Genomic DNA, 23,634 nt, shown 5'->3' with positions numbered 1-23,634 from the left:
AGCGGCTCTCAGCGTAGTAACCTACTGTAAGCACCCCGGCTTGCTGAGACGACACATACTTTGTTTCAGAGAGATCGTGCTCGTGGATGATATCTATCCACTCCTTGAGAGCAGGGGCATTATAAGCCATCAAGTAGCTGATGAGATCAGCTTTAAAATGTGTTGTTGATTCTCCAGATCCTGGGGTTCCATGGGCAATTCGTGGGTACAAAGGGCTCAGCCATATTCTGGAACGGGAAAATGCAACTATTAACAGTCAGGAATGCAACTCTCCATAATACCTCTGTCTTGATTATGCACTCACCCTAAGGAAGAGTTGAGTTCTCACTACCCACCTACATGTCACCCTCACGAAACATAAATCTGGTCACATGACTCAAATAGCTTCCATCATATTCAGAATTATTTTTGAACACCTCATCGTGAGTTTAACACCCAGCAGATCTAGACTTGCCCACCTCTTCCAGTCCAATCCCTCCAGCCTCCCTCTCATTCATTCACACCTTCCTCCTTTCCTCACCCTCTGTATTGCTTTCTGAGATGTGATGACAAGTTAATAGCTCTCCTCTCAATTGTTACAACAAACCCACACCACCTGCAGTAACCGCAAGCAAGACTTTGCCCTTGGCTATGTCAATGTAGCTCTTTAGCCAAGTGGAAAAGAATACAAGCTATCTATACTAAGAAAAATATGTGGGTAAAAATGTTTTTAATAAAAGCTCATTTTCATGGTATGTACGCTGCAGCAGTTGGAGATATTTTCATATCCTATACTTTTCTGGTGGCTGGAATGAGTAGATGCCGCATTTAATGAAATTAGATTAACACTAAAACCTCAGACTTTCAAATATACTAAACAAAATATTAAAGACATCTTTCATCTCATCAATTCCTTCTCCCCAAAGGAAAACAATGCCCTTTGCCAAAGCTTCTATATTATATCCACAAATGGAAAACAATCATATCTAAACCCAATCCTTCTATGAACTGCTCCATGGTAAATTACAAAAAGGATACTTTCAAAACTCTTGTGCTCAGTTTCTCCAACTGCAAAATTGGGTTAATCGTCCTGCCTCACAGGGCTTCACCCGAGGTAATGAAGTGTCCAGTGTAAGGAAACACTCAGGGAGTATGAGCTGTTACTGCCTTCCCCGCTTTTGCGGCTACCTCCCCCACAGCCCTACCATTAAGCCAAGAGAGAAACTGCCGAATTCTGCTTTTCACCTGGTGGACCTCAAAGGAGACCAGCGAGACAAACGCCACTGGGGCACGAAGCACCCAGAACCACAAGGATCCTGGCTGTGTGTCTGCTGACCTGTGTACATGTTTCTAGCAGGGTGGCATGTCTTACTTTCCCTTCTCACCTTGAGGAGACCCCTCGCACACGGAGTGACAACACAGTGGGACAAAGACTGGAGCCCAGATCTAACTGGCTGTCATGGGGGCAAGCCCAGTAACCTCTCTGACGTCTGCCTCTCTCTGCGTAAAACGACCGCTGAGCTGGATGGATGTGAAAGGGCTCTTCTCCCACTAGTAACTCGGGGCCCACCGGCTGAGTGGGGCTCCTCCTAGATTAGAGGTTCACTCACAAGAGTGGCTCTGGATTAGGAACATGGCAATGACTTTCTAAACCAGGATACTGAGGTGTCAGGCATTTTTAACATTTCACAAAATAAGATGAGAAACTTATCACCATGGGCCAAATAATTTTAAAAGTGAGAAATTAACAGGTAGAACAAGAAGCAGCTGAAAGGATGGCTGGAACACCTGTATAACAGAAAAGGTCAGTAGCACCATGGTAGGCCAGTTATGAAGATTATACAAACGAACTGCTTAAAAAAAAAATTTTTTTTTTAAATTATAACCAACAACATGAAACTGCAAAGTCTCAGAAAGAGCAGACTCTAGACAAACCGGGAGGTACCAATGCCCCACTCTGGGTGGCTGCAAAAAAATTGCTGGAGGGAGATTTCATGCCCTTGCTACTTTTTGAGTTTTAAACCAGGTGAAGCTACTATCTAGTCAATTTCTTTTAAAGAAACTTAAAAAAAAAAATTTAAATAAAGGAAAAGTAATTAACACCCGAGCCCTTACCCTTAACCCCTTCTCCCACAGCAGCCATCCCCAGAGAAGCCCAAGGAAGCATGGCCACCTATAAACACAAGCTTCTGACCACAGACGGAGCAAGAGGCTGGGGAAGAGATTCTCTGAGGCACTTAAGGCTGAGGACCAACTTGATAAATCCAGTTAGTTACATTTATTATGGTTGCCTTAAGACAAGCTACAGTCATCTCATTTCCTTTTTGGATGGGGCTACATGTAAGTCACAAACCCAAAACCCAATTCTGTGGCTTAGAAGGTCTAGGGGTAGCAAAGCTGCAGTTAACCAGAGACTCAGTAGGTCAGGAGTCCTGTGGTTGAGGCCCTTGACTCTGAACCAGTCGGAATTGCACCGCATTTTGAGATGCATGTATTAAGTGGGACACTCAAACAAGAACATGTTTGAAGGAAAACTATCAGGCAATGGGGATGTGGCTCAAAGCCACCTGCTGTGGTGGGGGAGGGGAGCGCGGAGAGGAAACGAGAAGTCAGGCTCAGGGAACAGACCATCGTTCAAACTTGGGAGGGCTGTCTTAAGGAAGACAGGTAACTCTTATTGTACATACACACTCAGGTCGAAGCAGGCCCAGAGGGTGGAGGCCGGAGGCTCATCTGTATTTTAGCTCAACCTAAGGTGGGACTTGGGCTTAGTGAGAGCTATTACGCCCCGAATTAGTTCTAGCCCAGGCTAGGCAATGATACGAGGCAAGGTTGGCAGGGGAGGATGAGAGAGTGGAGAAAACGTGGACCCTGAAAGGGTGCTAGAGGAATTGCCTGAGTTTCTTCTAATACAGGAGACTATTACCCAACTCTTCACCTTCTTTTAAAAAAAGGCAAAGATGTATAAAATGGCATAAATGAAAAAAAGGTAAATTAAAACTAGTCATGAAGGGCTTACCGAGAGAGAACAATGGTTAAAACTTGATTTGAGCAAATCCCTAATATCTCTAAAAATAAACCCAAACCCCCTCTTAAAAAAAGATCAAAAAGTAGATGTAGCAAATGCGCACCAAGGACAAACAGTAATAAAAATGAAACATGAAAAACCTTCATGTTCAGTTCTCCTGGAGAGGCCCAACCCTATGAACACACTAAAGACTTCACAAAGACACCAGTGTACACTTGTTTTATGGGAAACTACACTGATTGGGGGTGAGGGGAAATTTTAAGCCAACAATTAACCCCCAAGTTGTCCTTTGATACCCAATAGGAATGGGCAAGCATGAGTACACATGCATACAGGGGCCAGTGGGGACCAAGAAGGGTACCTGGGAGGGGTCTCACTGGAGAAGTGTGTTCAGACCTTTTATGCTGCGTCCTCTTTCCTGTCTCAACTACTTGGAGGTACTTGGCTGTAAACAGTGTGTATGAGCCCATTTTTGTAAAAACTAGGAAAAAATCTACTGGGTGTAAATATTTATCTATGTTTATATGTATAATAGAGATAGTTGTGGATGATTATGTTCTAAACTGGTAACACTGGTTACCTCAAGAGAGAGGAATTGGGGTGGGGGTGAGGGGGCATTTCCTGTTTACCTCTTTTCTATGCCATATGTGTGGGTTTTTTACAATTAAAAAAAAAGAAAAAGCGAATGTTCTGGCTTTTGACCTTTCTCAACACATATAGCCACTGCTCTGATGTGAACAGAACCCCACACACCCTTGGGTTTTCTGGTACCAGTCGGCATGGATGAGGTTGGACGTGTGGATGACCACCCGGAGGCCTTCCTCATACAGCAGTAGCATCATTTTCCTTGAAAAACAGAAAAAGCATCAAAAGGCATTAACGGTACTTTCAAAATCTGTAATACCTTTGTAATATAAATGCAATAAAGGCATTATTACTCTTACATTCCGCAAACTCTTAATATTTATAAGCTCCCTTTCTTCCACACCTTATCACGATCAAGTCTGCATAAGTGACGAGGTAGAAAACCACCTTCCAAAATGCTCCGAGTATCTGGTGGTCCATGAACTTCGGAACCATCCCATCTATGTGGCCAGTCCTGGCACTTCAGAACCCGCCCCCTGCCCCCACCCCCAATGTGGCCACTTATTATCTATTTAGCATCATCTGTCGCTACTGGGGACAATAGGAAGCTTCTTATCCAGTGTTCTTCAAAGTCCCAACCTCTTGCTGTACCATTACCAGCATTTATTAAATGAATTTATTCTATTGAATAAATTAAAAACTCAAGACTACGTTGCATATACGAAGTTCAGTACTGGTTCATGGGGCTTCTTTCGGCATTTCAGCATGGACATGTGTGGTAGACTGAAATGTCACATGTGTTTCTTCTTGTGGGTTTCAGTTTAAAAAACATTTGAAAGGGCTTCCTTTTCATACTCCACAGCCGCCATGCTTGTGACCAGCGTGTGCCTGGGCTGGAGGTCAGTCTTCCCCTTTCTTCTCCATGAACTCAAATCAGGCCTGGCTGAGGCCCCTTTCTCCCACGTCTGGCCCAGGCCTTCAGTCCTCAGGCATACTTCTCTTATTTCACTTCCAGTGTGAGGATATAAACCAGAGCTTTCCATCTGAAGTTGGAAGACCTACACGCCAGGCTTCATCCGTGAGAAACCGTGTGACCCTAAGCAAGTCATTTAACATCCCTAAGTCATTCCGGGTCCCTGAGCCTTGGTTTTCCACTTGTAGCCTGAAGGATCAACCCTGTTTACTCCAAAGGGTAACTGTGAGGATGAAATACAATATGCATTTTGTTGGCTGTAGAACAGTCCCAGGTATACATTCCCTTTACTCCTTCAATGCTTGGCTTTGCTTTGCCATCAAGTATTGGGTGATTTTCGGTCTCCTGATTGTTTCCTAATTATTTCAGAAAGCTAAGTTCTCTATCCCCAGCCAGAGATGTACTCCTGCAGGCCGTAACTCTGTCTTGACTTATCTTCTCCACTAAGGCCACAATGCTACTGAATACTTACTGATGTAGCTCCCATCTGGGGAACAAAGTGAGCTGTGGGGTCTCTCAAGTAAACAGCAGCATGAACACTATGTGGATAGGACCGGGTTGGCATAAAAAGACACGAAAGAATTTAAGAACACAGAATGGATTTAGCTCTTGCCAAAATGAGAATTTAACCCAAGCTGGCAAATAGTAAATTAATGCAAAGCTGGAGAAATGACAGCTGTTGAGCCAATCCTGTTTCCATTTATGACATGTGCGCTCTGAAATCTGGGCAAATTTATATACACAGTTACCAAATTAGCAGCTGATTGTAATTAAGCATAAGCCAGTTATGAATTCATGATACGAGTTTCACAAATATTTCCATTAATCAAGGCATCAATTATCAGGAAAATCTCACACTAATATCAGTGAATCCTATCAAACAGAACTGTGAACCAATCTAAGGGGAGTCACCGTGGTCCTTTCATAGACGAAATGCCATGTGCCAGTAAGGTCACAATTAAAAATGGATAAAAAAGGGGTAAGAAACGGGGTTTCTCTTGAAGAATGCTGACAGCATATTATCTGTTGAGTTGTGGGGGCAGCAAAAAGGGACACTTTGCAAGTTTGACGCTATTTCTGTGTGGGGAGAAAGAAAAGCAACGTCCGCAGAGCACGTATGTGCCAGGCACTATTCCAGAAGCTGTACAGAATGCCAGCAGGGGGAATCCGCACGGTGACCCAGAGAGTGTCATCGCTTCCATTTACCGCTGCAGAATCTGTGGCTGGGAGAGGTTATGGGAATATCCGGGTCACAAAATGAGCCAGAGGAAGAGCTTGTTTGGATCAGACGTGCTGGGATCCTCCTCTCACCGTGCACGGCTGCCGTGGGGCTGGACCGGGCCACGCACATTTCATGCTATTAGGCGTGGGAGTGGGCGAGGTGGGGACAGTGCAGTCTAGGGGAGAAAGAGGACTCCAGATGGGAGCGAAAAGATGCCTGCCCACCCATGCTGTGGGCGGGTCCCTGTTAGACAGGCACGCTGGATGGACACGGAGCTGCTCTGGCTTCCTCTATGGGTTCTCAGGGCCATCAGGGCTCTGCACGGAGCACACCGTCACGTGCCTGCTAACGTGCACGCGATCTCACGGCCACTTCCTATTTACTGTGGTGGCTCCCCTCTGTCTAGTCGGGGAGGCGGTTTGCGCTCCATCACCAGGAGCTGGGAGATTTTCTTCCTTTTCTAATTCATGTTTGTCTTGCCTCTATCACCAAACGACTAAAAGTTGCAAGAACAAAAACTATTAGGGATATAACACTTTATATCCCCAGAGCTGTGTCTCAAGAATGTAACAGATATTTAATTAATAATTCCTAAAACATTTCAAAACGAGCAACTGCAAGTAATTGCAAGATACAAGTTCAATCTCCTACAAAATACCAGCATTTTAACAAAATGTAAACTACACAGATATGGGGTTAGGAAAGGTTCTATTATAATTACTCCCCTAGGCATTTACAGCTCTGAATGCAGAACTCGGCTGGGTTTAACCTGTAAAGTGTGCATTGGGGGGGGGGGGGGGAGGAAAAGGAGGCATGGACTTGCAAAGTGTGTGTGTGTGTGTGTGTGTGTGTGTGTGTGTACTGAGAGGCGGGGCGAAGATGGACCGTAGGAAACAATGAGTCCATTTCAGCAGGGAGCAAACAAAAATAAATTAAAAACAAGTTAAAATAAATAGGTTCTGGTCCTGTCTCCAACACTGGCCTGAGGAAAACTGCGTACTCAGGGAACTCTGGTCTCTAAGACGAAAAGGAAGGACCAAATAATTTTTGAATAGCATTAAAAAAAGACAGCAGCTCTGGGCTCAGTCAAATACCAGTTAGATCCTGGCCAGGCCCAGCACCGTCGGTCCCTCCCGGACAGAGGGACAGAGAAGCAGGCATCCTGATTTGCTAGCACATTAGGTGCAGTGTCACCCTGCCCATGAAATGCTGATTGCTGGCACAGCACGTGTGGCCAGCACAGGAACCGGGCACTGGGGTCCAGGAAATCATGCCTAAAACCCAAATAAATGAGAGCACTTGCCGAATGTATCTTAGAATTGGTAAGATATTTAAGGTAGGGTTCCAGCTAAGGGGTGGGTGGCAAAGATTCGTTTGGGGTTACCCATTACTGGCAGGTCTACCCATGGCAGGTTGACTACTGCTACCCATCAGTATCTCCCGTGACACAGCTTGGGGAACCCTAAGATGCTGAGCTGCTTTATTCAAGGCCATTTTGTATCCTCTGCCCAAAGTGGCATCCTGTGCGCTCGGCGCCTTGTATGGAATAATTTACAGTGGAGCTGGGTGCTGGATGGAGTTCACGCTCAACGATCCTCAGAGCCTGTCCTGTTAATTACACTGAAGCTACCGATTGGGGATGGTTGGTAAACGCTGCAACTTTTATCAAGTGCATCTAAAACCAGATAATACAGAGCTGATGGGTATCCTTTTATAATATGATGGCTCAACTCTTTCCGCTGTGGTTCCCTCTTTTAAAAGCAGATTGGGAAAATTTAGCTTTAAGTGTACAAAGAGAAAGAAGGGACGGCCTCAATTTAGGTCCCCGTACTATCAGGAAAACAGTAGTCGCAGCAAGACTGGGAACAACTTCCCCCCACTCTCTCAGATTCGTTTCTGCCCTACAGACACATGCCTGAAGCAGCCAGCTACCCATTTCCATTACGGTCTAGAAGAAACATGAGGTTGTGTCACATTCTTTTCACAAATCCTTTCTAGAGAAGTATGATTTATAAAACGGGGAGAACCCTGTCTTATTCCTTTTCTCATTTATAGAACCAGTTATGTAAAAGGGCTCAGCAAAAACAATTGTAAAACTAACCTAAAACGGGAGGCAAGTTGACAATTGGGTATGACGTGTCAAGTAGGAAGTAACAGAAAAGTTTTTCCTGTCTGTGGTTTGCAATGTCTCAGACAATCATTAAAAATAAATGTCTGAGTTGTCTTGAGTAGGGGCAGGCATCAGCCTCTCAAGTTGACAATTTTTTGTAAAATAGTTTTTCTTTCAATCACAGCATGGAGCTGACCTAACAATATTCTTTTTGATGCAACCCAGACTCTTATAAAAATCATAAGACTTTCTTTAAAGTAGTGGAATCCACTGGCACGCGACTAACACAGTAACCTATAACCATGGACCACACAACTGCTCTATTCTATAAGGAACGCCCTAAACAGAAATCAGAAACCACACCACAGATTCAGACTTTCAGGTTGAAAGCCAGATCCCAGTACTTTGATTTAAGGCTGTTAGAAAACAACTTCACTTCCTCTGTTTCCTTACTGACAGCTTTCTTTCCCCAGCAAAATCATCACGTGAGTTCTTACAAGGGCACTTTCTGAATTGCGTCCTTTGGTCTATTAAAATCATACCCTCCCCATTTCATAAAAATTGCTTACGTGTGGTGTGTTCCAAATGCAATATCCAACTTTGCCTAGGATGAAAAAGAAGTCAAGTCACTTATTTTTTTAAAAAACCCTCAGTATCTTTACCTATTGGAAATTAGAAGAGTCAGGTCAACTTGGTATTTTTTAAACTGCTTTTACTGCCCTCTAGTGGACAAGCCCTTGATCGACATTACAACTTTTATAATAGCATCCAGTAAGGCTTTTTTAAAAAAAAACTTACTTTTTAAACAAGTTACTCAATATGATTCAATACATACTGCATTTTTAATTATAGTAATTAGAATCAGAGAAACTTAATTTCTTTAGTTGTCAAAAAATGAATGAAAACAAATGAGACTCAAGCAAAGTTCTAAAATGAGATATTTGGCTAGCACTGAAATTAATAGAAACAAAAAGTTTTCAGAGTATATTTAAAAGAAACACTGAATGTTGTGGCAGCAGAAAGACTGGTGTTATGATGTTAAAATAGACGTTTTTTTACATTAATAACCTAGAAAGTGCTGAAAATAGAGAGGTAATATGTTAAATCCATTTTTGTGTTATAAAATACCTTTACAAACAAATGGGGAGTTGGGTGAAGTAAAACATTTTATCTAACACCTACTATAGCAAAAACATGCCCAACGATATGGTTAAGTAGAATATGCCCAAGATTCAGGCTATGAAAGAGTTAAAATAAAATAGAACCGTCAAAATAGCAGTTAGGAACTCACAAATCCTAGTTTCACAACTTTGCATGATTTTGGAAAAAATTTCAATCTCTGTGCCTCACCTTTTTCCTCTTTAAAATGCGCATACTGTTAGGGGGTTCAGTGAGTTGTCAGGAGTAAATGAAAAAAAGTATTTGAAGTGCTGAGGAAAGGGGGCTTATGGGTGTAAACCCATGCTGTACCCTCCCCCCAACCACATGACAGAGGGGTGGAGCTGTTTGCTGCGGGCAGTGATGGGCAACCTGGCACACACAGGTGAGTATGACTCAGCCCTGTTTTGCGGATGCTCAGACAGGTGGGCCAGTTCACTATGCTCTTACACTCTGAGCATGCTCACGGACCAGCATGCATTGTGTGGTCTGGGCACAGATGAGAGAGCAGGGAATTGTATTTCATGTCTCTAAAATTACAAAATCAGAATGAAGACTGCCACTCTGTAAATTGATTATTTGGCTCAGAAAAAGCAATGGTCAAGCGACTTGGCCCAATGTGTGGAAGTTTTGCTATAAGTTGTAGGCTTTTGGGCAAGTCTAAGCACAAAAATAAGGATGGTAATAACTTCAACTGACAATATTTAACAGGTGCTCCTGGGGACAAAGGCACAACCCTGTGAAGAATAGTATTAGCAAGTCTGAAAAGAAATTAGGCTCGAAGAGGGTAAGTGACGAGCCCAGAATGACACACCTAGAAGATGGAGAGCCGGGACCAAATCCCGGCAGTCTGAACCGTGACCACCAGAAGGCCTCAATCTGTGGCCTCCAGCCCCATATGTGCAAAATGGGAGAAGTGTTAGCATCCACTGATCCTCTGATCGACGTCAAAGTCAAGAATTCATCTAATAGACAAGATACAAAGATATTTCAAAAGATTAGGATGAGCCACAATCTTCCTGTACCTCAGACCAGATTTGGGAGCTTCTGAACAGCTCTTTGCACAGGTTTGGGGGATGGCGGCTCGTTGCGCCCTCTAGTGGCAGGCCTGGAGCATGCCAGCAGGCTCGCCACACCCTCTCCTCAACTTTTCAGTACAGGTAGTATTTGAAAAATGCTATTTCTATTGATTTAATCACTGGTTTTCAAGATTCCTATTACCTTACTTTCTGCCCACTGTTAGTCTGATGAGAGCTATCCTACTGCAGTTTAACCTTTTCTGCTTTTTGGAAAACAAAAGCAAAACAATGGGATTTTAAGGAACTGCTAAGCAAAGACATCTCTGTGTAGAAGGTGAGCCACGAACACGTTGGGAAGAGGAAAGTTTTCAAACTCCAACTACGTAAAGCACAGTGGTAAAATCTCAGTGCGGAAACCCAGGTTTAGAGAGGCACACAGACTAACTAGAGGCAACCTGAGGACAAGTAGAGGAGAGGCTGGGAAAGAATGGGAATCCATGTTACATCAAATACAACCGAAGAAAGTGAGAAACCTAAGGGAGATAACTTCAAATATCAGCATCACTGATACATGCAAGGAGGATTATTCTATGTGGCTCCAGGGGGGAAAGTCAGGCCCAATGTGTGGAAGTTACACAGAGGCAGACTGGGATGGTTAATGTTACACATCAGCTTGGCTAGGCCACAGGATCCAGGTATTTAGGCACATGTGGCAGTGAAGGTATTTTTTAGATGAGATTACGATTTACCTCAGTAGACTCTGCGTAAGGCAGATTACTCTCCACAATGCAGGTGGGCCTCATCCAATCAGTTGAAGGCCTTTAGAGGGAAAAGACCGGCTTCTCAAAGGAAGAGGGAATTCAGTCTCCAGACTGCCTGTGGGCTCAGACTGCACCATGGACTCTGCCCCGGGTGTCCAGCCTGCTGGCCCACCCTGTGCATGCTGGACTTGCCAGCAGCCTCCACAACCACATGAGCCAATTCTTTTTAAAAAACACCTCTATGGGAACGGCCGGATAGCTCAGTTGGTTAGAGTGTGGGACTCTTCACAAGGTTGCCGGTTCAATCCCCACATGGGCCACTGTGAGCTGCACCCTCCACCACTAACTTGAAACTACTTGACTTGGAGCTGATGGGTCCCCAAAAAACACTTAAATAAACGTTTAAAAAGAAAAAAGAAAAAATCTCTCTATATACATACATACCCACCCCCCTACTGGTTGTTTCTCTGAAGAATCCTGACTAACACAGAGCTATCAGGTCAATGTAAAGAAAAATCGTTCTAACCACACGGGCTCCCCACCAATAGGGTGGGCTATCTCAGGAAGTATTTGCGCCACGGCTAGACAAATATCTGTTGGGGATGCTGGAGAGAGGGTTCCTGCCCGAGGCAGGTGGAGAGACTGAATTCCCTTCCAACTCTCAGACCAAGCATGATCTCCAACGGCAATAGGCAGCTCACCTGGCACAGGGAGATGTTTTTGTAAGGCTTTGCCTCAGCCTGTAAATGAGCCTTAGCTTCTCGCTTATCACCATGCACAAGCAGGATCGGTTTCTTCCTGAAAAGAGACCAGAAGTGTTTAAAATATGTTGTTCATAAAGCCGGACTCTTGCCCAATGAAGGAACGCTAGCTTCCTTGTCACCCGACACGTGCTCCTGGCCTCTGTCGTGACTGAGCACAGGCTCACACACAGCAGGGATCAGTTAATCTACCCTAACCAGTTACCTTTATAATGCAGCCACGTGGCCCGATCTTAAAGCTCTGCTGGGACCCTGTGGGGCTGTGACTCAAGAAAGCCCTTGAGTAATGAATTACATTCATTGGTCCCAAAGGGCATATAGCTAACTCTGTGTTAATATGTTTAAACTCAGACAGATTAGAAGATATATAATTACTGTTGTATAGCATGATGCTCATTTCTTTTCCTTGTTTTGGAACAAGCAGTGAATTACCTTGTTAGGCCTGTATTCACCGAGCTCCTACTGTGTGCTCGGTACTGCACTAGACTCCCCAAGATACCGGAGTCAACAGGCCCAGGACTACGGCACGACGCAGACTCACTAATAGGTAACGTTATATTTTAATGAAACAGAGTCCGAGGTACATGGAAAACGCTGTATTTTCGAATTCCTAAAGACCATGTAAAAATACTCTCCAGGAATAGATCAAAAAGGCTTTCAAGGGAACCATAATCTTCTCCAGTTAATTTAAAGCAAGATAATCCTTAGAAATCAATATATCTTTACAAGTGCTCCCAACAAAACAAAAATTTGGCTTTTCCTCCAAAGAGCAGTCAAGATGAACAACTGTAGCCACTTCCACATTTATCAGTCACAGTGCAGGATGATTCTCTACCATACATGAAGGGACAACTACGAAGAAACATTATCGAAAATACACTTCCGGTACGAATGCCTGGCTACCTAATGAACTTCATTCTAACATATTAGGTTAAATAAAACGAAGAACACGCCTTCCCAACTTTTTCCTATTTGGAAAATTTTTATATTTTACAACTATAAAAACGGTACAGAATCATGTAAGAGACACTCACATATCTATCACCTGCATAGTGTTACCAGATCATCAGGACTTAAAAAAAAAAAAAAAAGATTAAACATTACAGCCAGAAGTCTGAATTCCTTCAAATTTATTGGATCTATAAACTATCACAAAAAGGCAGTGTGTGATGGTTAATTTTATGTGTCACCTTGATTTGGGCCAAGGGGTGTTCCGATAAAACATTATTTCTGGGTCTGTCTGTCTGTCTGTCTGGGGGTTTCCAGATGAGATTAGCATTTGAATTGGTGGGCTTAATAAAGCAGTCGGCCCTCCCCATTGCGGGTGGGCATCCAATTGTTGAGGGCCTGGGTAGAACAAAAAGTGGGGAATTTGTTTTGTTCCTGCTGCAGCCAATTACTCACAACAAATCTCCCTCTACCTGTGTCCCGTAGGTTGTTTCTCAAGAGAATCTATTACAGGCAGCATCTGAATGACCACGTCAGAAGGTACACACCGTCACGATCTGAATTTTTCTTTATCTAAGTTCTGGACGTTACCTTAACTTGACATATAGGTCATTCCTCCTCCTGACAATGTTCCTGGTGGCATTCCCAAGGTGCCATCAGCAATGAGTGGGTGATGGGACAGGCAGGACTCTTCTGTCCCTCGACTATAGTTACTCAAAGAGTCCTAGTTTGTACTAGGACTACTGTACTAGTTTGCTGGGGCGGCCATAACCAAGTACCACAAACTGGGCGGCTGAAACAACAGAAATCTTTTGTCTCACAGTTCTGGGAGCAAGAAGTCTGAGACCAAGGTGTCGGCAGGGCTGGCTCCTTCTGAGGGCTGGGAGGGAAGGATGTATTCCAGGCCTTTCTCCTCACTTCTGGGAACCTCGGGAGTTCCCAGACTGGGAGATGGTGTTCTCCCTGTGTCTTCACTCTGTGTCTGTGTCCGTGTCCAAATCTCCCCTTCTTATAAGGGCACCTGTCATGTTAGATTAAAACCCACCCTAATTACCTCATTTTAACTTGATTATGTCTTTCAAAAACTTTCTCCAAATAAGGTTCCATTCAGTGGTACTGGGGGTTGAGACTCCAACAGAGCTTTTTTGGGGTACGACAATTCAACCCATAACAGATAGTAAAGGAATTGTACCCTATACTTTGGCAACACTTGAAAGGCGTGCCAATTTGATTCCAAGATCTTTGAAAAGCAAAGGGACAAAAAGTAACAGTGCCAATGCAGCTCCCAGGGCCGCTTCTGGCGAGGGGCCTGCGGCAGAGACTGCTCGTTGCCTCCCAGCATGCAGTCTCCCTTCTTTCCTAACACACCCCAGATCTTGTTCAGCACAAGGTGTGCTCAGCTAAGACTCCATTTGCAGCCTCTTTCAGAGCTGGTTATAACCGTGCCTGAGTTCCACCCAATGAAAGATGAGCAGGTGCTGTGTGGGACTTCCAGGAAGGCTGCTCCGAGGGGGGCACCCCTTTTGCCCTTCTCCCCCTTTCTCCTTCGTGCTACCTGGAACACAGACCAGTGATCTGGAGCTTCAGGTGCCATCCTGGACCATGAGGTGACTCTGAAGACTGAAGTGACACGCACACCGGGATGGTGGGAAAGAAAGACAGAGGGGTGGCTAAGTCCCCGAGACCATGGCAGCCCCCAATCCAGACCATGAATGTCTATCACCTGGTCTTCTTGGGCTGGAGAAATTTTTTCCTTTCTTTGTTTAAGCCACTATTATTTTGGGTTTTCTGTCACATGCGGCTATAACTCATCCTACGTGTGACATGTCAAATACAAGTCCTTTGTGCCAAAGCCGCTTGGGAAACTTCACAGCATTTGATCTACCGTTAACGATGAAGGTTCCCACAGAGTGCTCCCTAAATGCACCAAGGACTTTTGAGGACCCCGACAATCATCTTCCCTGTAGGTGCATTCCTCTTCCTCGTTATGGATTCTGCCATGTACATGTGTCAGAAACCGTGTCATGCTATCTTCATTTGGTCTGCATTGCCTAACCTCAGGCTGAGGAACTGCAGGAAACAGACTGAAAATCCATCACCTCCATAACCTGGATGAGGGAAGGTCCTATGACCCCCTTCATTAACTCCTAAACTATAAGAAGAACCATTTGAGAAAGATTCTCAGAACAGCACTGCGCGCTAAGTGAAGCGTTCCAGGCTGGCCACATGTGGCATGCTTACAGTTCTGCAAAGCAGGTGGCAGAGATCTTTTCCTTCACATTAACCCTGGACATAAAGTTCTCTTATTTGGGTTAGAATTTGTCCTTATCTACTTCTGGACACAACAATGGAGGAAAATGCTAAAATCTATCTAAGGAATGCATCTGATCAGTTAGAATAGATCAAAAAATGCTGTTTTCCCAATAGACCTTAACGTTTGTACGATTTCGATGGTTTCAAAAGACATACTCATAAAAATGGTCAGCAGGTGTCTGAGAAGCACAAATCTTTGGTTTAAAGCCCCGTTACAGTTACGATGCCACCTATCATCCTGTGGAACTCACCTGAACTCGGGTGGATACTGTTTTATGAGCCAGTCCACGTCAAAGCAGTAGTTAAACTAGATGGAGGGGAGAGAAAAGGAACTAAGTCACGGGTAATTTAGCCAAGCAGTCAATAAGGAGAACTGTCTGACTATTAAATTGAAAGAAACTCTAAAATAACGATGAACTACATGTCTAATTTATAAACCTGGAGAGTGATGCTGCAATACTCATCAACAAACCTAAAATACATCTTGAAGGGAATACATGGTTCAAGGAATTGGAATCAGTGCAGTACATGAGAAAACAGGTGCTAAGGAAATGTTCTCTGCGTCCTTTGGCAGCATTTGTTTTTGTTATTTCTGAGGGCTCTCTAATTAATTTAAATAAAAGGAATTATAAATGTATCCTTTCCCCAGGTGATTATAAAAAGGACACTGAGAAAAGAACATTTCCTTTCAGCCTAACTTATGAGCTAGCTTTGCAAAAAGGCACCTTGACCGGACATTCACTAGGCGTAGAACAATTACATCTTGGCTCCCAATTCTACACTGGGCTCACCTATGGGGGATCCTCCCCACACCTGGGTAACCCCGACCCTCCTCCTGGACACAGTGACTCCATGTAGGTAAGAGAACTCACACAGCCACACCACCTTCCATCTGGAGACCAGGGTTCCCGAGGCCAGGTGGAACATGAAAGGTACAGAAAGGCTTGCGTGCTTTCTTTAGGGACATGGCCTTTTTATTGACTATTTACTGAGAGCCTGGAGCCTTAATGTGATTTATCAACACAAAGGCACCAGCTCCGTCAGGCAGGAGCAAACATTCAGAAGTAGCCACAACTGTTACTCACTTCTTTTTGGTTGGCACTAGAAATGTCTTACTTTTCTAAATCAAATCAAACTTGACTTGGTTACACCACCGGGGGGGGGGGGGGGGGGGGTAGGGGTTGCAGCAGAGTCCCATAAGATGATCAGTGTCCCAAATAGAAGTCCTTCAGGCTGTAATTTCCGAAGAGATTTCTTAGCCAGTCCTTGCAGCCTAATCCAGAGCCAGGAGATCCACTGATAGGGGCATCCATGTTCCATGCTGATGGCTGCGGAGCCCACAGCGGCGGCTGTGCTATGTGCTGTCTTGGGGACCCCGCACAGGACTGAGACACAGGTCCCCAGCACTCACCTTTTCTTACGCTGTTGTTTAATTATTTGTCCCCTTTCATCCAAGAAAAAAACCAACAATAAAAAAACCACAAGTGTAAACTCACCTGTGCTGAAGATACAAGCGTCCCAAATAGAGGAGATAAAATATCTGAGAAGACAAAACATTTAAATCTAATTCGTATTTTGACAAAAATTCTCTAGTAATAACAATCACAACTGACTTATTAAATAGTCCCTGATGATCAAAGTTTGGCTTAGCAAACAGTGAACTGAGAAGTTACAAAGCTAGACTTTAATGTTCCATAAATTTTACAAGAAAATTTCTCTGTGCTGTTTAATGGTACTTATTATGTATTCTTTAACAAAATATAATGTAAAACTAAAATCTACAACTTCAATACTGGATGACTACTCCATTTTAGAAATTGCCAGAAAAAGACAATGATACATGTTCTTCTTTCCGGATCTCTTATTGTCTATCTCCTTCAAGTACTCATTTAAGTCCCTCTGCAGGAAACCTCCCCGAGCCCGGACAAGATGGCTCCCCCGGAGCCTGAGAGCACTTGCTTCCTGAGGAGAGGGCAGAGGCACCACAGCTCTAAGCTCCCATTTTTAGCACCCCACGTCATATGTAAGGAGGCCCAACCTCACGTGCATTCAAGCTTGACTTCGGGTAGGTCAGAAAGCTCACTTCTCATAACCTACCCCGTGAGAGGAAGCACACGCTCATTCTCACCATCCTGGGTTCTCACAGCCGCACCTGTGCAGGACCTACGAGGTGCCAGGCACCGTTCCGGGCACTTTCCATGTATCATCTCCTACTCCCCACAGCCATCCTCTGATGGGGTCTGTCATTCATTCCCATTTTGTTGACAACGAGTTTCTCCTTAGGAGGCCGCCCATGGCCACACAGCTAGGAAGGGAGCGATTGGATCTGAACCCAGGCTGTGTGACTCCCGCACTTCTGCTCTTAACACCAGTGTCTCTGAGGATTCAGAATGGACTCATTCATTCATTTGACCTATCTTCCAGACATGAGCCAGATGCCTGGTACAAAGTTAAAGGAACAAAGAAATCCTCTTAAAGAAACTCTATCTTTAAGGAGAGTTGCACCATCGTGAGATAAAATGTAATACAGTCCTTGATGGTGTCTTCTACTTTGCCTCCACTGGCCACTCTTTCTACCTCTCTAAATTTTACCTACCTTTTTGGGCCTATTTGAAGTCCCTCTTCCTCCATGAGATCTTCTAAACAATCTACAGTTTTGTAGATACCACGTGCACCACTCCGTATGTTGGAGCAGTATATCAGTTAAGAGCATAGATTCTGATGCCGAATGTCAGGATTTAAATCCCAGCTCTATCATTTACCAGCTGTGACCTTGGGTAGGTTATGCAACTTCTCTAGACTACAGATCTGTCACCTGCCAAGGAGGGCAATTGTAACATCTACTCATAAGGCTGTTGTGCGGATTAAAGTAAGGAATCTATACGAAAGCTCCTATCCTAATGTTACCTCCCCTTCCTCAATATCTTGGTGCTAATAGTCGGTCTTTATCATTTTATTATGCAGAGCAAAAGCTTGCATAGTTCTCTAATGATTTCCTGTCAATCTCCAATAAAACAAAACAAAAACATTGAGATCTAATATTTCTTCAGAGAACCTAGACAAGAGATTCTCAAAATGAAAACCAAAAACCAAAAACCATACTCCCTTACAGTATGGAATTAAATACACCAACATTTATACACCACAGAGAAGATATGTAATATGCAATTATACATTTGATATGTAATTAAAACACTATCGATAGTGAACATACTCTATTCTTGAGTGTGGGCTTGAAAAAAAGGTAATCTGAAATAAGGGTAATGTTTATTTTGCGTATATGCCACGTGAGTATATTATGCTGATCACTTCATGTATTTTTCTCCCTTTTGATTGAATCCCCAGTTTAAAGATGAGTAAACTGAAACTGGAAGAATGTTCGGTCCTGTGTTAATTACCCCACACAGCAAGTGAATGGTGACGCCAGAATTCAAATCCTGTGCTTGGATTCTAGAGCACCTGCTGTTCTCCCTTAAAGGAAAACTTTCTCATCACCTGATACTTCTGACACCAATTGTACAGGGTTTTGCACACAGACCGATTCTCTAATTCTCTGCAGACAGCAGCTGGGTGTCCTGCAATTTCATTCAATTCTGACACCATCCACCTGGAGTTGGCATCAGATCCCACAGGTGAAGGGCTCAATCCCACAAAAATGCTCCCACCTCAGACACCAATCACGAGTCCAAATCCAGACCTCCTCTACTATGAAGCTGTAACTTGGGGGTTCCCCCGATCTCCTCCTTGGGTTCGATAACTTGCTAGAAAGCCTCACAGAATGCAGGAAAGCACTTATTTACTACATTACTAGTTATTATATAAAGTATACATATTATATTGCTATAAAAGGATACAACTCAGGGAGAGCCGATGGAAGAGATGCGTGGGCAAGGTATGGGGGCAGGGGTATGGACCTTCCATGCCCTCTCCAGGTGCAGCATCTCTGCGTGTTCACCAACCTGGAATCTCTCTGATCCCCTTGAGTTAGGGATTTTTTTTTTTTTTTAAAGGTTTCATTACAAGGGCATGCTCAATTAAAACATTGGCCATTAGTGATTAACTCAACCTCTAGCCCCTTTCCCCTCCCTGAAGGTGAGGGGTGAGGCTTCAAGTTCCAACTTTAATCAGTCATTGGTTCCCCTGGCAACGAATCCCTCATTCTTAGGGGCTTTCCAAAAGTCACCTCATTAACATAAACCCATGTGTGGTTGAAAAGGGCTTGTTATGAATAACAAAATATACTTCTTTGACCATTACTGTAGAGCCCTTTTAAGAGCCTAGGACAAAAACCAAATATAACCAGGGATGAAGGGCAAATATATATAATATCACACAGACACCCCTGGGAAATAACCCAAACCACCAAAGACCATGTTTTGGTTCAGAACTGAAACATCTATTTGCATGCTGGCATTCTTTTTTTTGCTCTTCACCAGGAACCAAAACCAGCCTTCCAAATAGTGGTTCTCAAATTTATTTGGACATTAGAATCCCCTAAAAGGATTGTTGGGGGTCTCTGTTCCGAGTTTGATTCACTGAATCTGGGTGATGACCAAGAATGTGCATTTTAAACAAGTTTTAGGTGATGCTCTGATCAAGTATTTGCTACCATTAATAAATTGTTATGGATCAAATTTAATCTTTAACTTAAAAGTTAAACAATTCTAAACATTGCACTAAGTGTGCAACTGGTTGGTTGGTCTGTGGGGCTGAGAAAAATACCCTCTGATTTCCTGACCGAAGCAAAATTTGCTGTCCAACTCATGCATTTGGCTCCTCAAAGCGGTATTTTTCTTTTTCCTGGGGAGTTAAGACCATGAAGAAGGGCTCTTGGAGATCATTCCAGGCTACCTGGTTTCTCCAAGGAACGCCAGCATCACTTACCCTTGATGTGGAGGGCTCCAGAGTTATACTTCGGCTTAATTCCCGAGACTCTAGTGAGGTAAAATTGGAAGGGGTTCCCTTTATCCAACATGTCCCAAATGTCCTGGCCCTCCCCTGATGTTTCATACTCTTCTTCCTCCTCTTTGAGCCCCTGGCGGACGTGATTTCCAGCTCTTGGGGTAGCACAGTCTTTGGGAGGGGAGCGGTCTTTCTCCTCTTTGATCACCACTTCCTTAGCCGGTTTCTGCTGCATTTCTGGTGGCAGTTCATCATCGCTGCTGGAGAGACACCAACCTAGGTCTTCCTGGGAACCACTCTTCTGCCTTTTGGGAGGTGAAACTTCTGGAACTGCATCTGTGTTGCTGAATTTCAAGGGAGACCTTTTCCTCCGGTGGGCGGCTTTCCGAGCCTCGGAACAGGTGTACCTTGGCTCATATGCTGCTTCCTGCCCAGCATGGGGGAGAAGAGAGGTAGACGGCTTGTCCACTTTGGGCTTTTCCTCCTCACTTTCATCACTACTGGATATCGTCCACCTCCCATAATCACCCTCCTGAGACATTATACTTCCTCTGGAAACAAAAGATAGAAATATCATTATTTTCCATTCTTCTAGTTGCCACTGGCAAACTCTATTGCTCTCCAATTCCCGTCATATGAGTGTCCGCAACACATAAGTGCACCTGATACCTACCAGATGTTAAACCACATGACCAACATCAGTGACTTTATAGGTGTTAGGAAGCGTGTTATCAGAACCTGCTACAGGAATTTGGCAAATACAGTGATAGCAAAAACCCTGGTCACCTTCTCCTCCTCTCCCTTAGTCTTTCCATCTAGACCTTATTCTTAGATGCCCCAGGAAAGGGGGTTGAGGCAAAGTCTAAAACAATACAAAATGTTTATTCTTGACCCTGAAGCTTCCAATAGGTGCTTGGGATTAAGGCCAATTTAAAGAATTTCAAGAGTCATTCTGATTACGCTCAAATTTTAATTGACAGTCTGTCCCTCACCAAGGCATGGGAGCCTGAAGGACTTCAGTAACTATTTCTTACTTCCCCGAAGACAAGCTCCTTATCACAAAGCTTAACAAAGTCCCTGACAGTGTCAAATGACGAATTCTGTACACACATTTTAGCAGTACTTCCCTGAGGACCCAACTAACTTAATAATTATCTTACTGGCCTGCTCCTAAACCTCACTACTAAAACCTGCAGAGAAGAACTTGTACTGAAGCAAATCACTATTTTATTTTCTAAACCACACAGTTTAATTTCCACTTGCTTGATCTCAGAAGAGGAAAACAGATGCCAAGGAGGATGAAAATCTGAAGAAATTCTCCCACCAATGCCAACTTGGAATGTTGGAGCTTTTATCAAGGAGTTAAAAGAAAATCTGCGGATGCAAATGGGTACTCCTTAAAGCTGCCAGCTCTTCCTCTCCGGCATTACACCACCTCCAGCTGGCGGGGGCAATTCTTTCCCACTCCCAGCTGCTTATAGAGCTTGCAGACCATCAGTAGGACATGGGAGCCAGGTCCCTCAACTGAGACCCTGTGTGGCCAGTAGTGGGCAAATGTAAGTCCCAATTTCAAATCCAGTCATTACCAGGTGGTAAATGTACACTTGGGCAGGTTACATGACTGCTGAACCTCAGTTTCCTCCTCTGTAAAAGGGGTATCATTCCTACCTCCCAGAGTTCATTCATTCAACAATTACTTATTCAGCAGCTACTATGTGCCAAGCACTGGGAATAAATAGTTAACAATATAGAAACAGTTTCTGTCCTAGAAGAGCTTATATTTTAGGGGGGGAAACCAGACCAAGACAAAAATAAACGACACCAGCAAAAGCCAAGATATCTTTACAGACATTCCTTACATTTTTCAGGTATGAGACAGAATAATACCTGGGGACGCCTCCTGCAGGGACTCGGGGAGCTGATGAAGGCGGTGGGGACGGAGCGAAGAGAGTAGATTCGGGGTACGTTGAGGAAGGACAGCTGCTAACTTTCCTGTGCGCTTCCCTCGGGCCAGGCACAATTCGAAGCGCTTCCCGGGGTATAAACTCACTTTACTCTCACAAGTCTACCCTAAGTACCACGACGGTTCCCATTTGTGGGGAAACAACACGGACGGGTGAAGTGCGTGGCAAAGGGTAAACGCTCAACGTGCGCTCGCTATCACTCCTTAGAGCCGAGAGCACCCACCTACCACGTGGAGAAGCCAGAATAAGAACCAGAGCAGGGGGACCCTTCACGCCCACAGGCCCGGCAGGACGCGGATGTCTGCAGCGCCCGCTGCTCGCGCCTAACACGTAGCCGAGGCCCAAGAGGGAACCCTACCTAGTGTCGTTACAAGATGCTCCCCTTCCCTCCGGATCCGCCTCCAGCCCCACCCAGTTACTCACGACTTCGCGGGACGCCGCGCACCGCGACCGAGCCGAAAGATGCAGGGTCGCGAGCCGGCTTCCACAGCCACAGGACGCACACCTGAGGATCCGAGAGCCGGTGGCCGCCGCGCCTGCGCGCAGTTCAAAGTCTCCCGGCCGCGGCGCGCTCGTCTCGGCCCTGCCTCTTCCCCTTCCGGGACGCTCGCCGCTGGGTCCTAAAGGTCACCACATAAGAGGGGCTGCCGGGGGTGCTCCCAGGAGGGGCTCACCTCCTGACCACTTCCACAAAGAGGGAAAGAGGAAAAAGAAGTGTTACCTCCTTTCTCCCTTAGTAAATTAGCAAAAGTCATCCCATTTAACAGGGATCTTCATAGTCAGCTTCAGGCTCCTGGGGCTCGATGCTGGGGGGGTTTGTTGTAAAGGCAGAGACAGGATCAACTGAGTTTAGAGGCAGCTGAGGGCTGAGAGACGTCCTCTGTCCCGAGAGAAGCGGGCTCGCCTGGGGCGCACACTGTAAAACCTGCTGTGAAATAAAAGGTTAAATGAGCTCCCATCGGATTCGACCTGCAATGCCTGTTTGAAACAGGTGTGTTTTAATCTTACTGACAGAAGGGTCTGAGATAAACTCCTTTGTAATCTCCCACTCCAGATTCCTTGCCTTTAATAAGGATGTTTGCTATGGAATTTAGGCTCAGTGCTATTTATACTATTTGTTCTCGGAGTTTCTTTCATACCAGGCTCCTCTCCCAGAGGATTGAATGAAATAACTTGCCATAAACGTTCTAAGAGCTCAGTTGGTTTGCTTTGTGCCAGGCATCGTGCTAGGTGTTGGGGTTACCTGGGGGGACAAAACAGACCCCGGAGGGTTGGACCCCCATGACTTGCTGATGATCTGTACGTGAATCCTGCACTTGGCTCGTTTTGTTTGGTTCCTTTTATGCTTTGTTCACACTCTCTTTGTGTCTCCTATAATATCACAGTGCCGTAGATCAAAAGTATCAAAAGTAATTTATTGCGAGGTGTGGGCAGAGAAAATGAATCACGCAGGAGACATTGCAGCAGCACCTAAGTGAGCTGGATCCCCATCCGCGCGCAAGCAGTTAAGGGGTCTAGACGGGGCGGAGCGCTGGGGGCGGACCTGGGAGCCTCCTCGCCATAGGCTGTTCCAAGGAAACGTTGTTAAACAAAGCCTCTGGCCAATAGGACTGCGGGATCAACGCCAGTGGCTCTCAGGTCGGCCAATGGGAGAAGACGTTGGAGGTGCCCGGGCAAGTTCAGCTTCCTGAGGCGCGGTGAGCGGGGTTCGTGGTCCGCTGCACTTCAGGTTTTGACCACTGAGATCTCGGGTTCCGTTGTATTGATTTGGTTGTGGCGGTCGCGATGTTTTTCGCCCAGGCTGGGGCCCGGACGCGGACGTGGGAAGCCAGCCCCTCAGAACACAAGAAGTGGGTGGAAGTAGGTGTCTGGGGGACTGAGTCTCGGATTTTAACTTAACTCGGGGTTCTT

General features: G+C 44.9%; 2 protein-coding genes across 10 annotated transcripts in view; one reads left to right on the top strand and one right to left on the bottom strand.

The window, feature by feature from the left end:
* Positions 1–22,302, bottom strand: part of TDP1 (tyrosyl-DNA phosphodiesterase 1) — a 71,006-nt gene extending 48,704 nt beyond the window's left edge. For 2 of the 5 annotated variants that reach the window (XR_016020927.1, XM_019744831.3), the window contains exons 1-8: positions 22,147–22,299; positions 19,742–20,310; positions 16,354–16,397; positions 15,109–15,164; positions 11,537–11,633; positions 8,467–8,501; positions 3,761–3,853; positions 60–227 (exon numbers count right to left, since the gene is read on the bottom strand). Coding sequence is in view for 4 of the 5 variants with exons in the window: in XM_019744831.3 (XP_019600390.3) it covers positions 60–227; positions 3,761–3,853; positions 8,467–8,501; positions 11,537–11,633; positions 15,109–15,164; positions 16,354–16,397; positions 19,742–20,300 (1,052 nt within the window). In the remaining variant the exon portion in view is untranslated. Of the gene's footprint in view, positions 1–59; positions 228–3,760; positions 3,854–8,466; positions 8,502–11,536; positions 11,634–15,108; positions 15,165–16,353; positions 16,398–19,741; positions 20,311–21,646; positions 21,950–22,081 lie in introns of those variants that run through there. The other 3 variants (XM_074327054.2, XM_074327053.2, XM_088797448.1) reach the window with 3 other exon arrangements.
* Positions 22,303–23,426: 1,124 nt separating this feature from the next.
* EFCAB11 (EF-hand calcium binding domain 11) overlaps positions 23,427–23,634 on the top strand; it is a 123,698-nt gene continuing 123,490 nt past the window's right edge. For all 5 annotated transcript variants that reach the window (XM_019744295.3, XM_088797450.1, XM_088797449.1 and 2 more), the window contains exon 1: positions 23,427–23,583. In XM_019744295.3, coding sequence (XP_019599854.2) covers positions 23,509–23,583 — 75 coding nt within the window. In that variant the 5' untranslated portion in view covers positions 23,427–23,508. The remainder of the gene's footprint in view (positions 23,584–23,634) is intronic.

Source organism: Rhinolophus sinicus, chromosome 3 (genome assembly GCF_057876585.1).
Source record: "Rhinolophus sinicus isolate RSI-liver-muscle chromosome 3, RSI-T2T, whole genome shotgun sequence".
In the NCBI taxonomy this organism is placed as follows: domain Eukaryota; kingdom Metazoa; phylum Chordata; class Mammalia; order Chiroptera; family Rhinolophidae; genus Rhinolophus; species Rhinolophus sinicus.
Note: the sequence above shows the minus strand (reverse complement) of the source record. Positions and strands in the feature narration are given on the sequence as shown.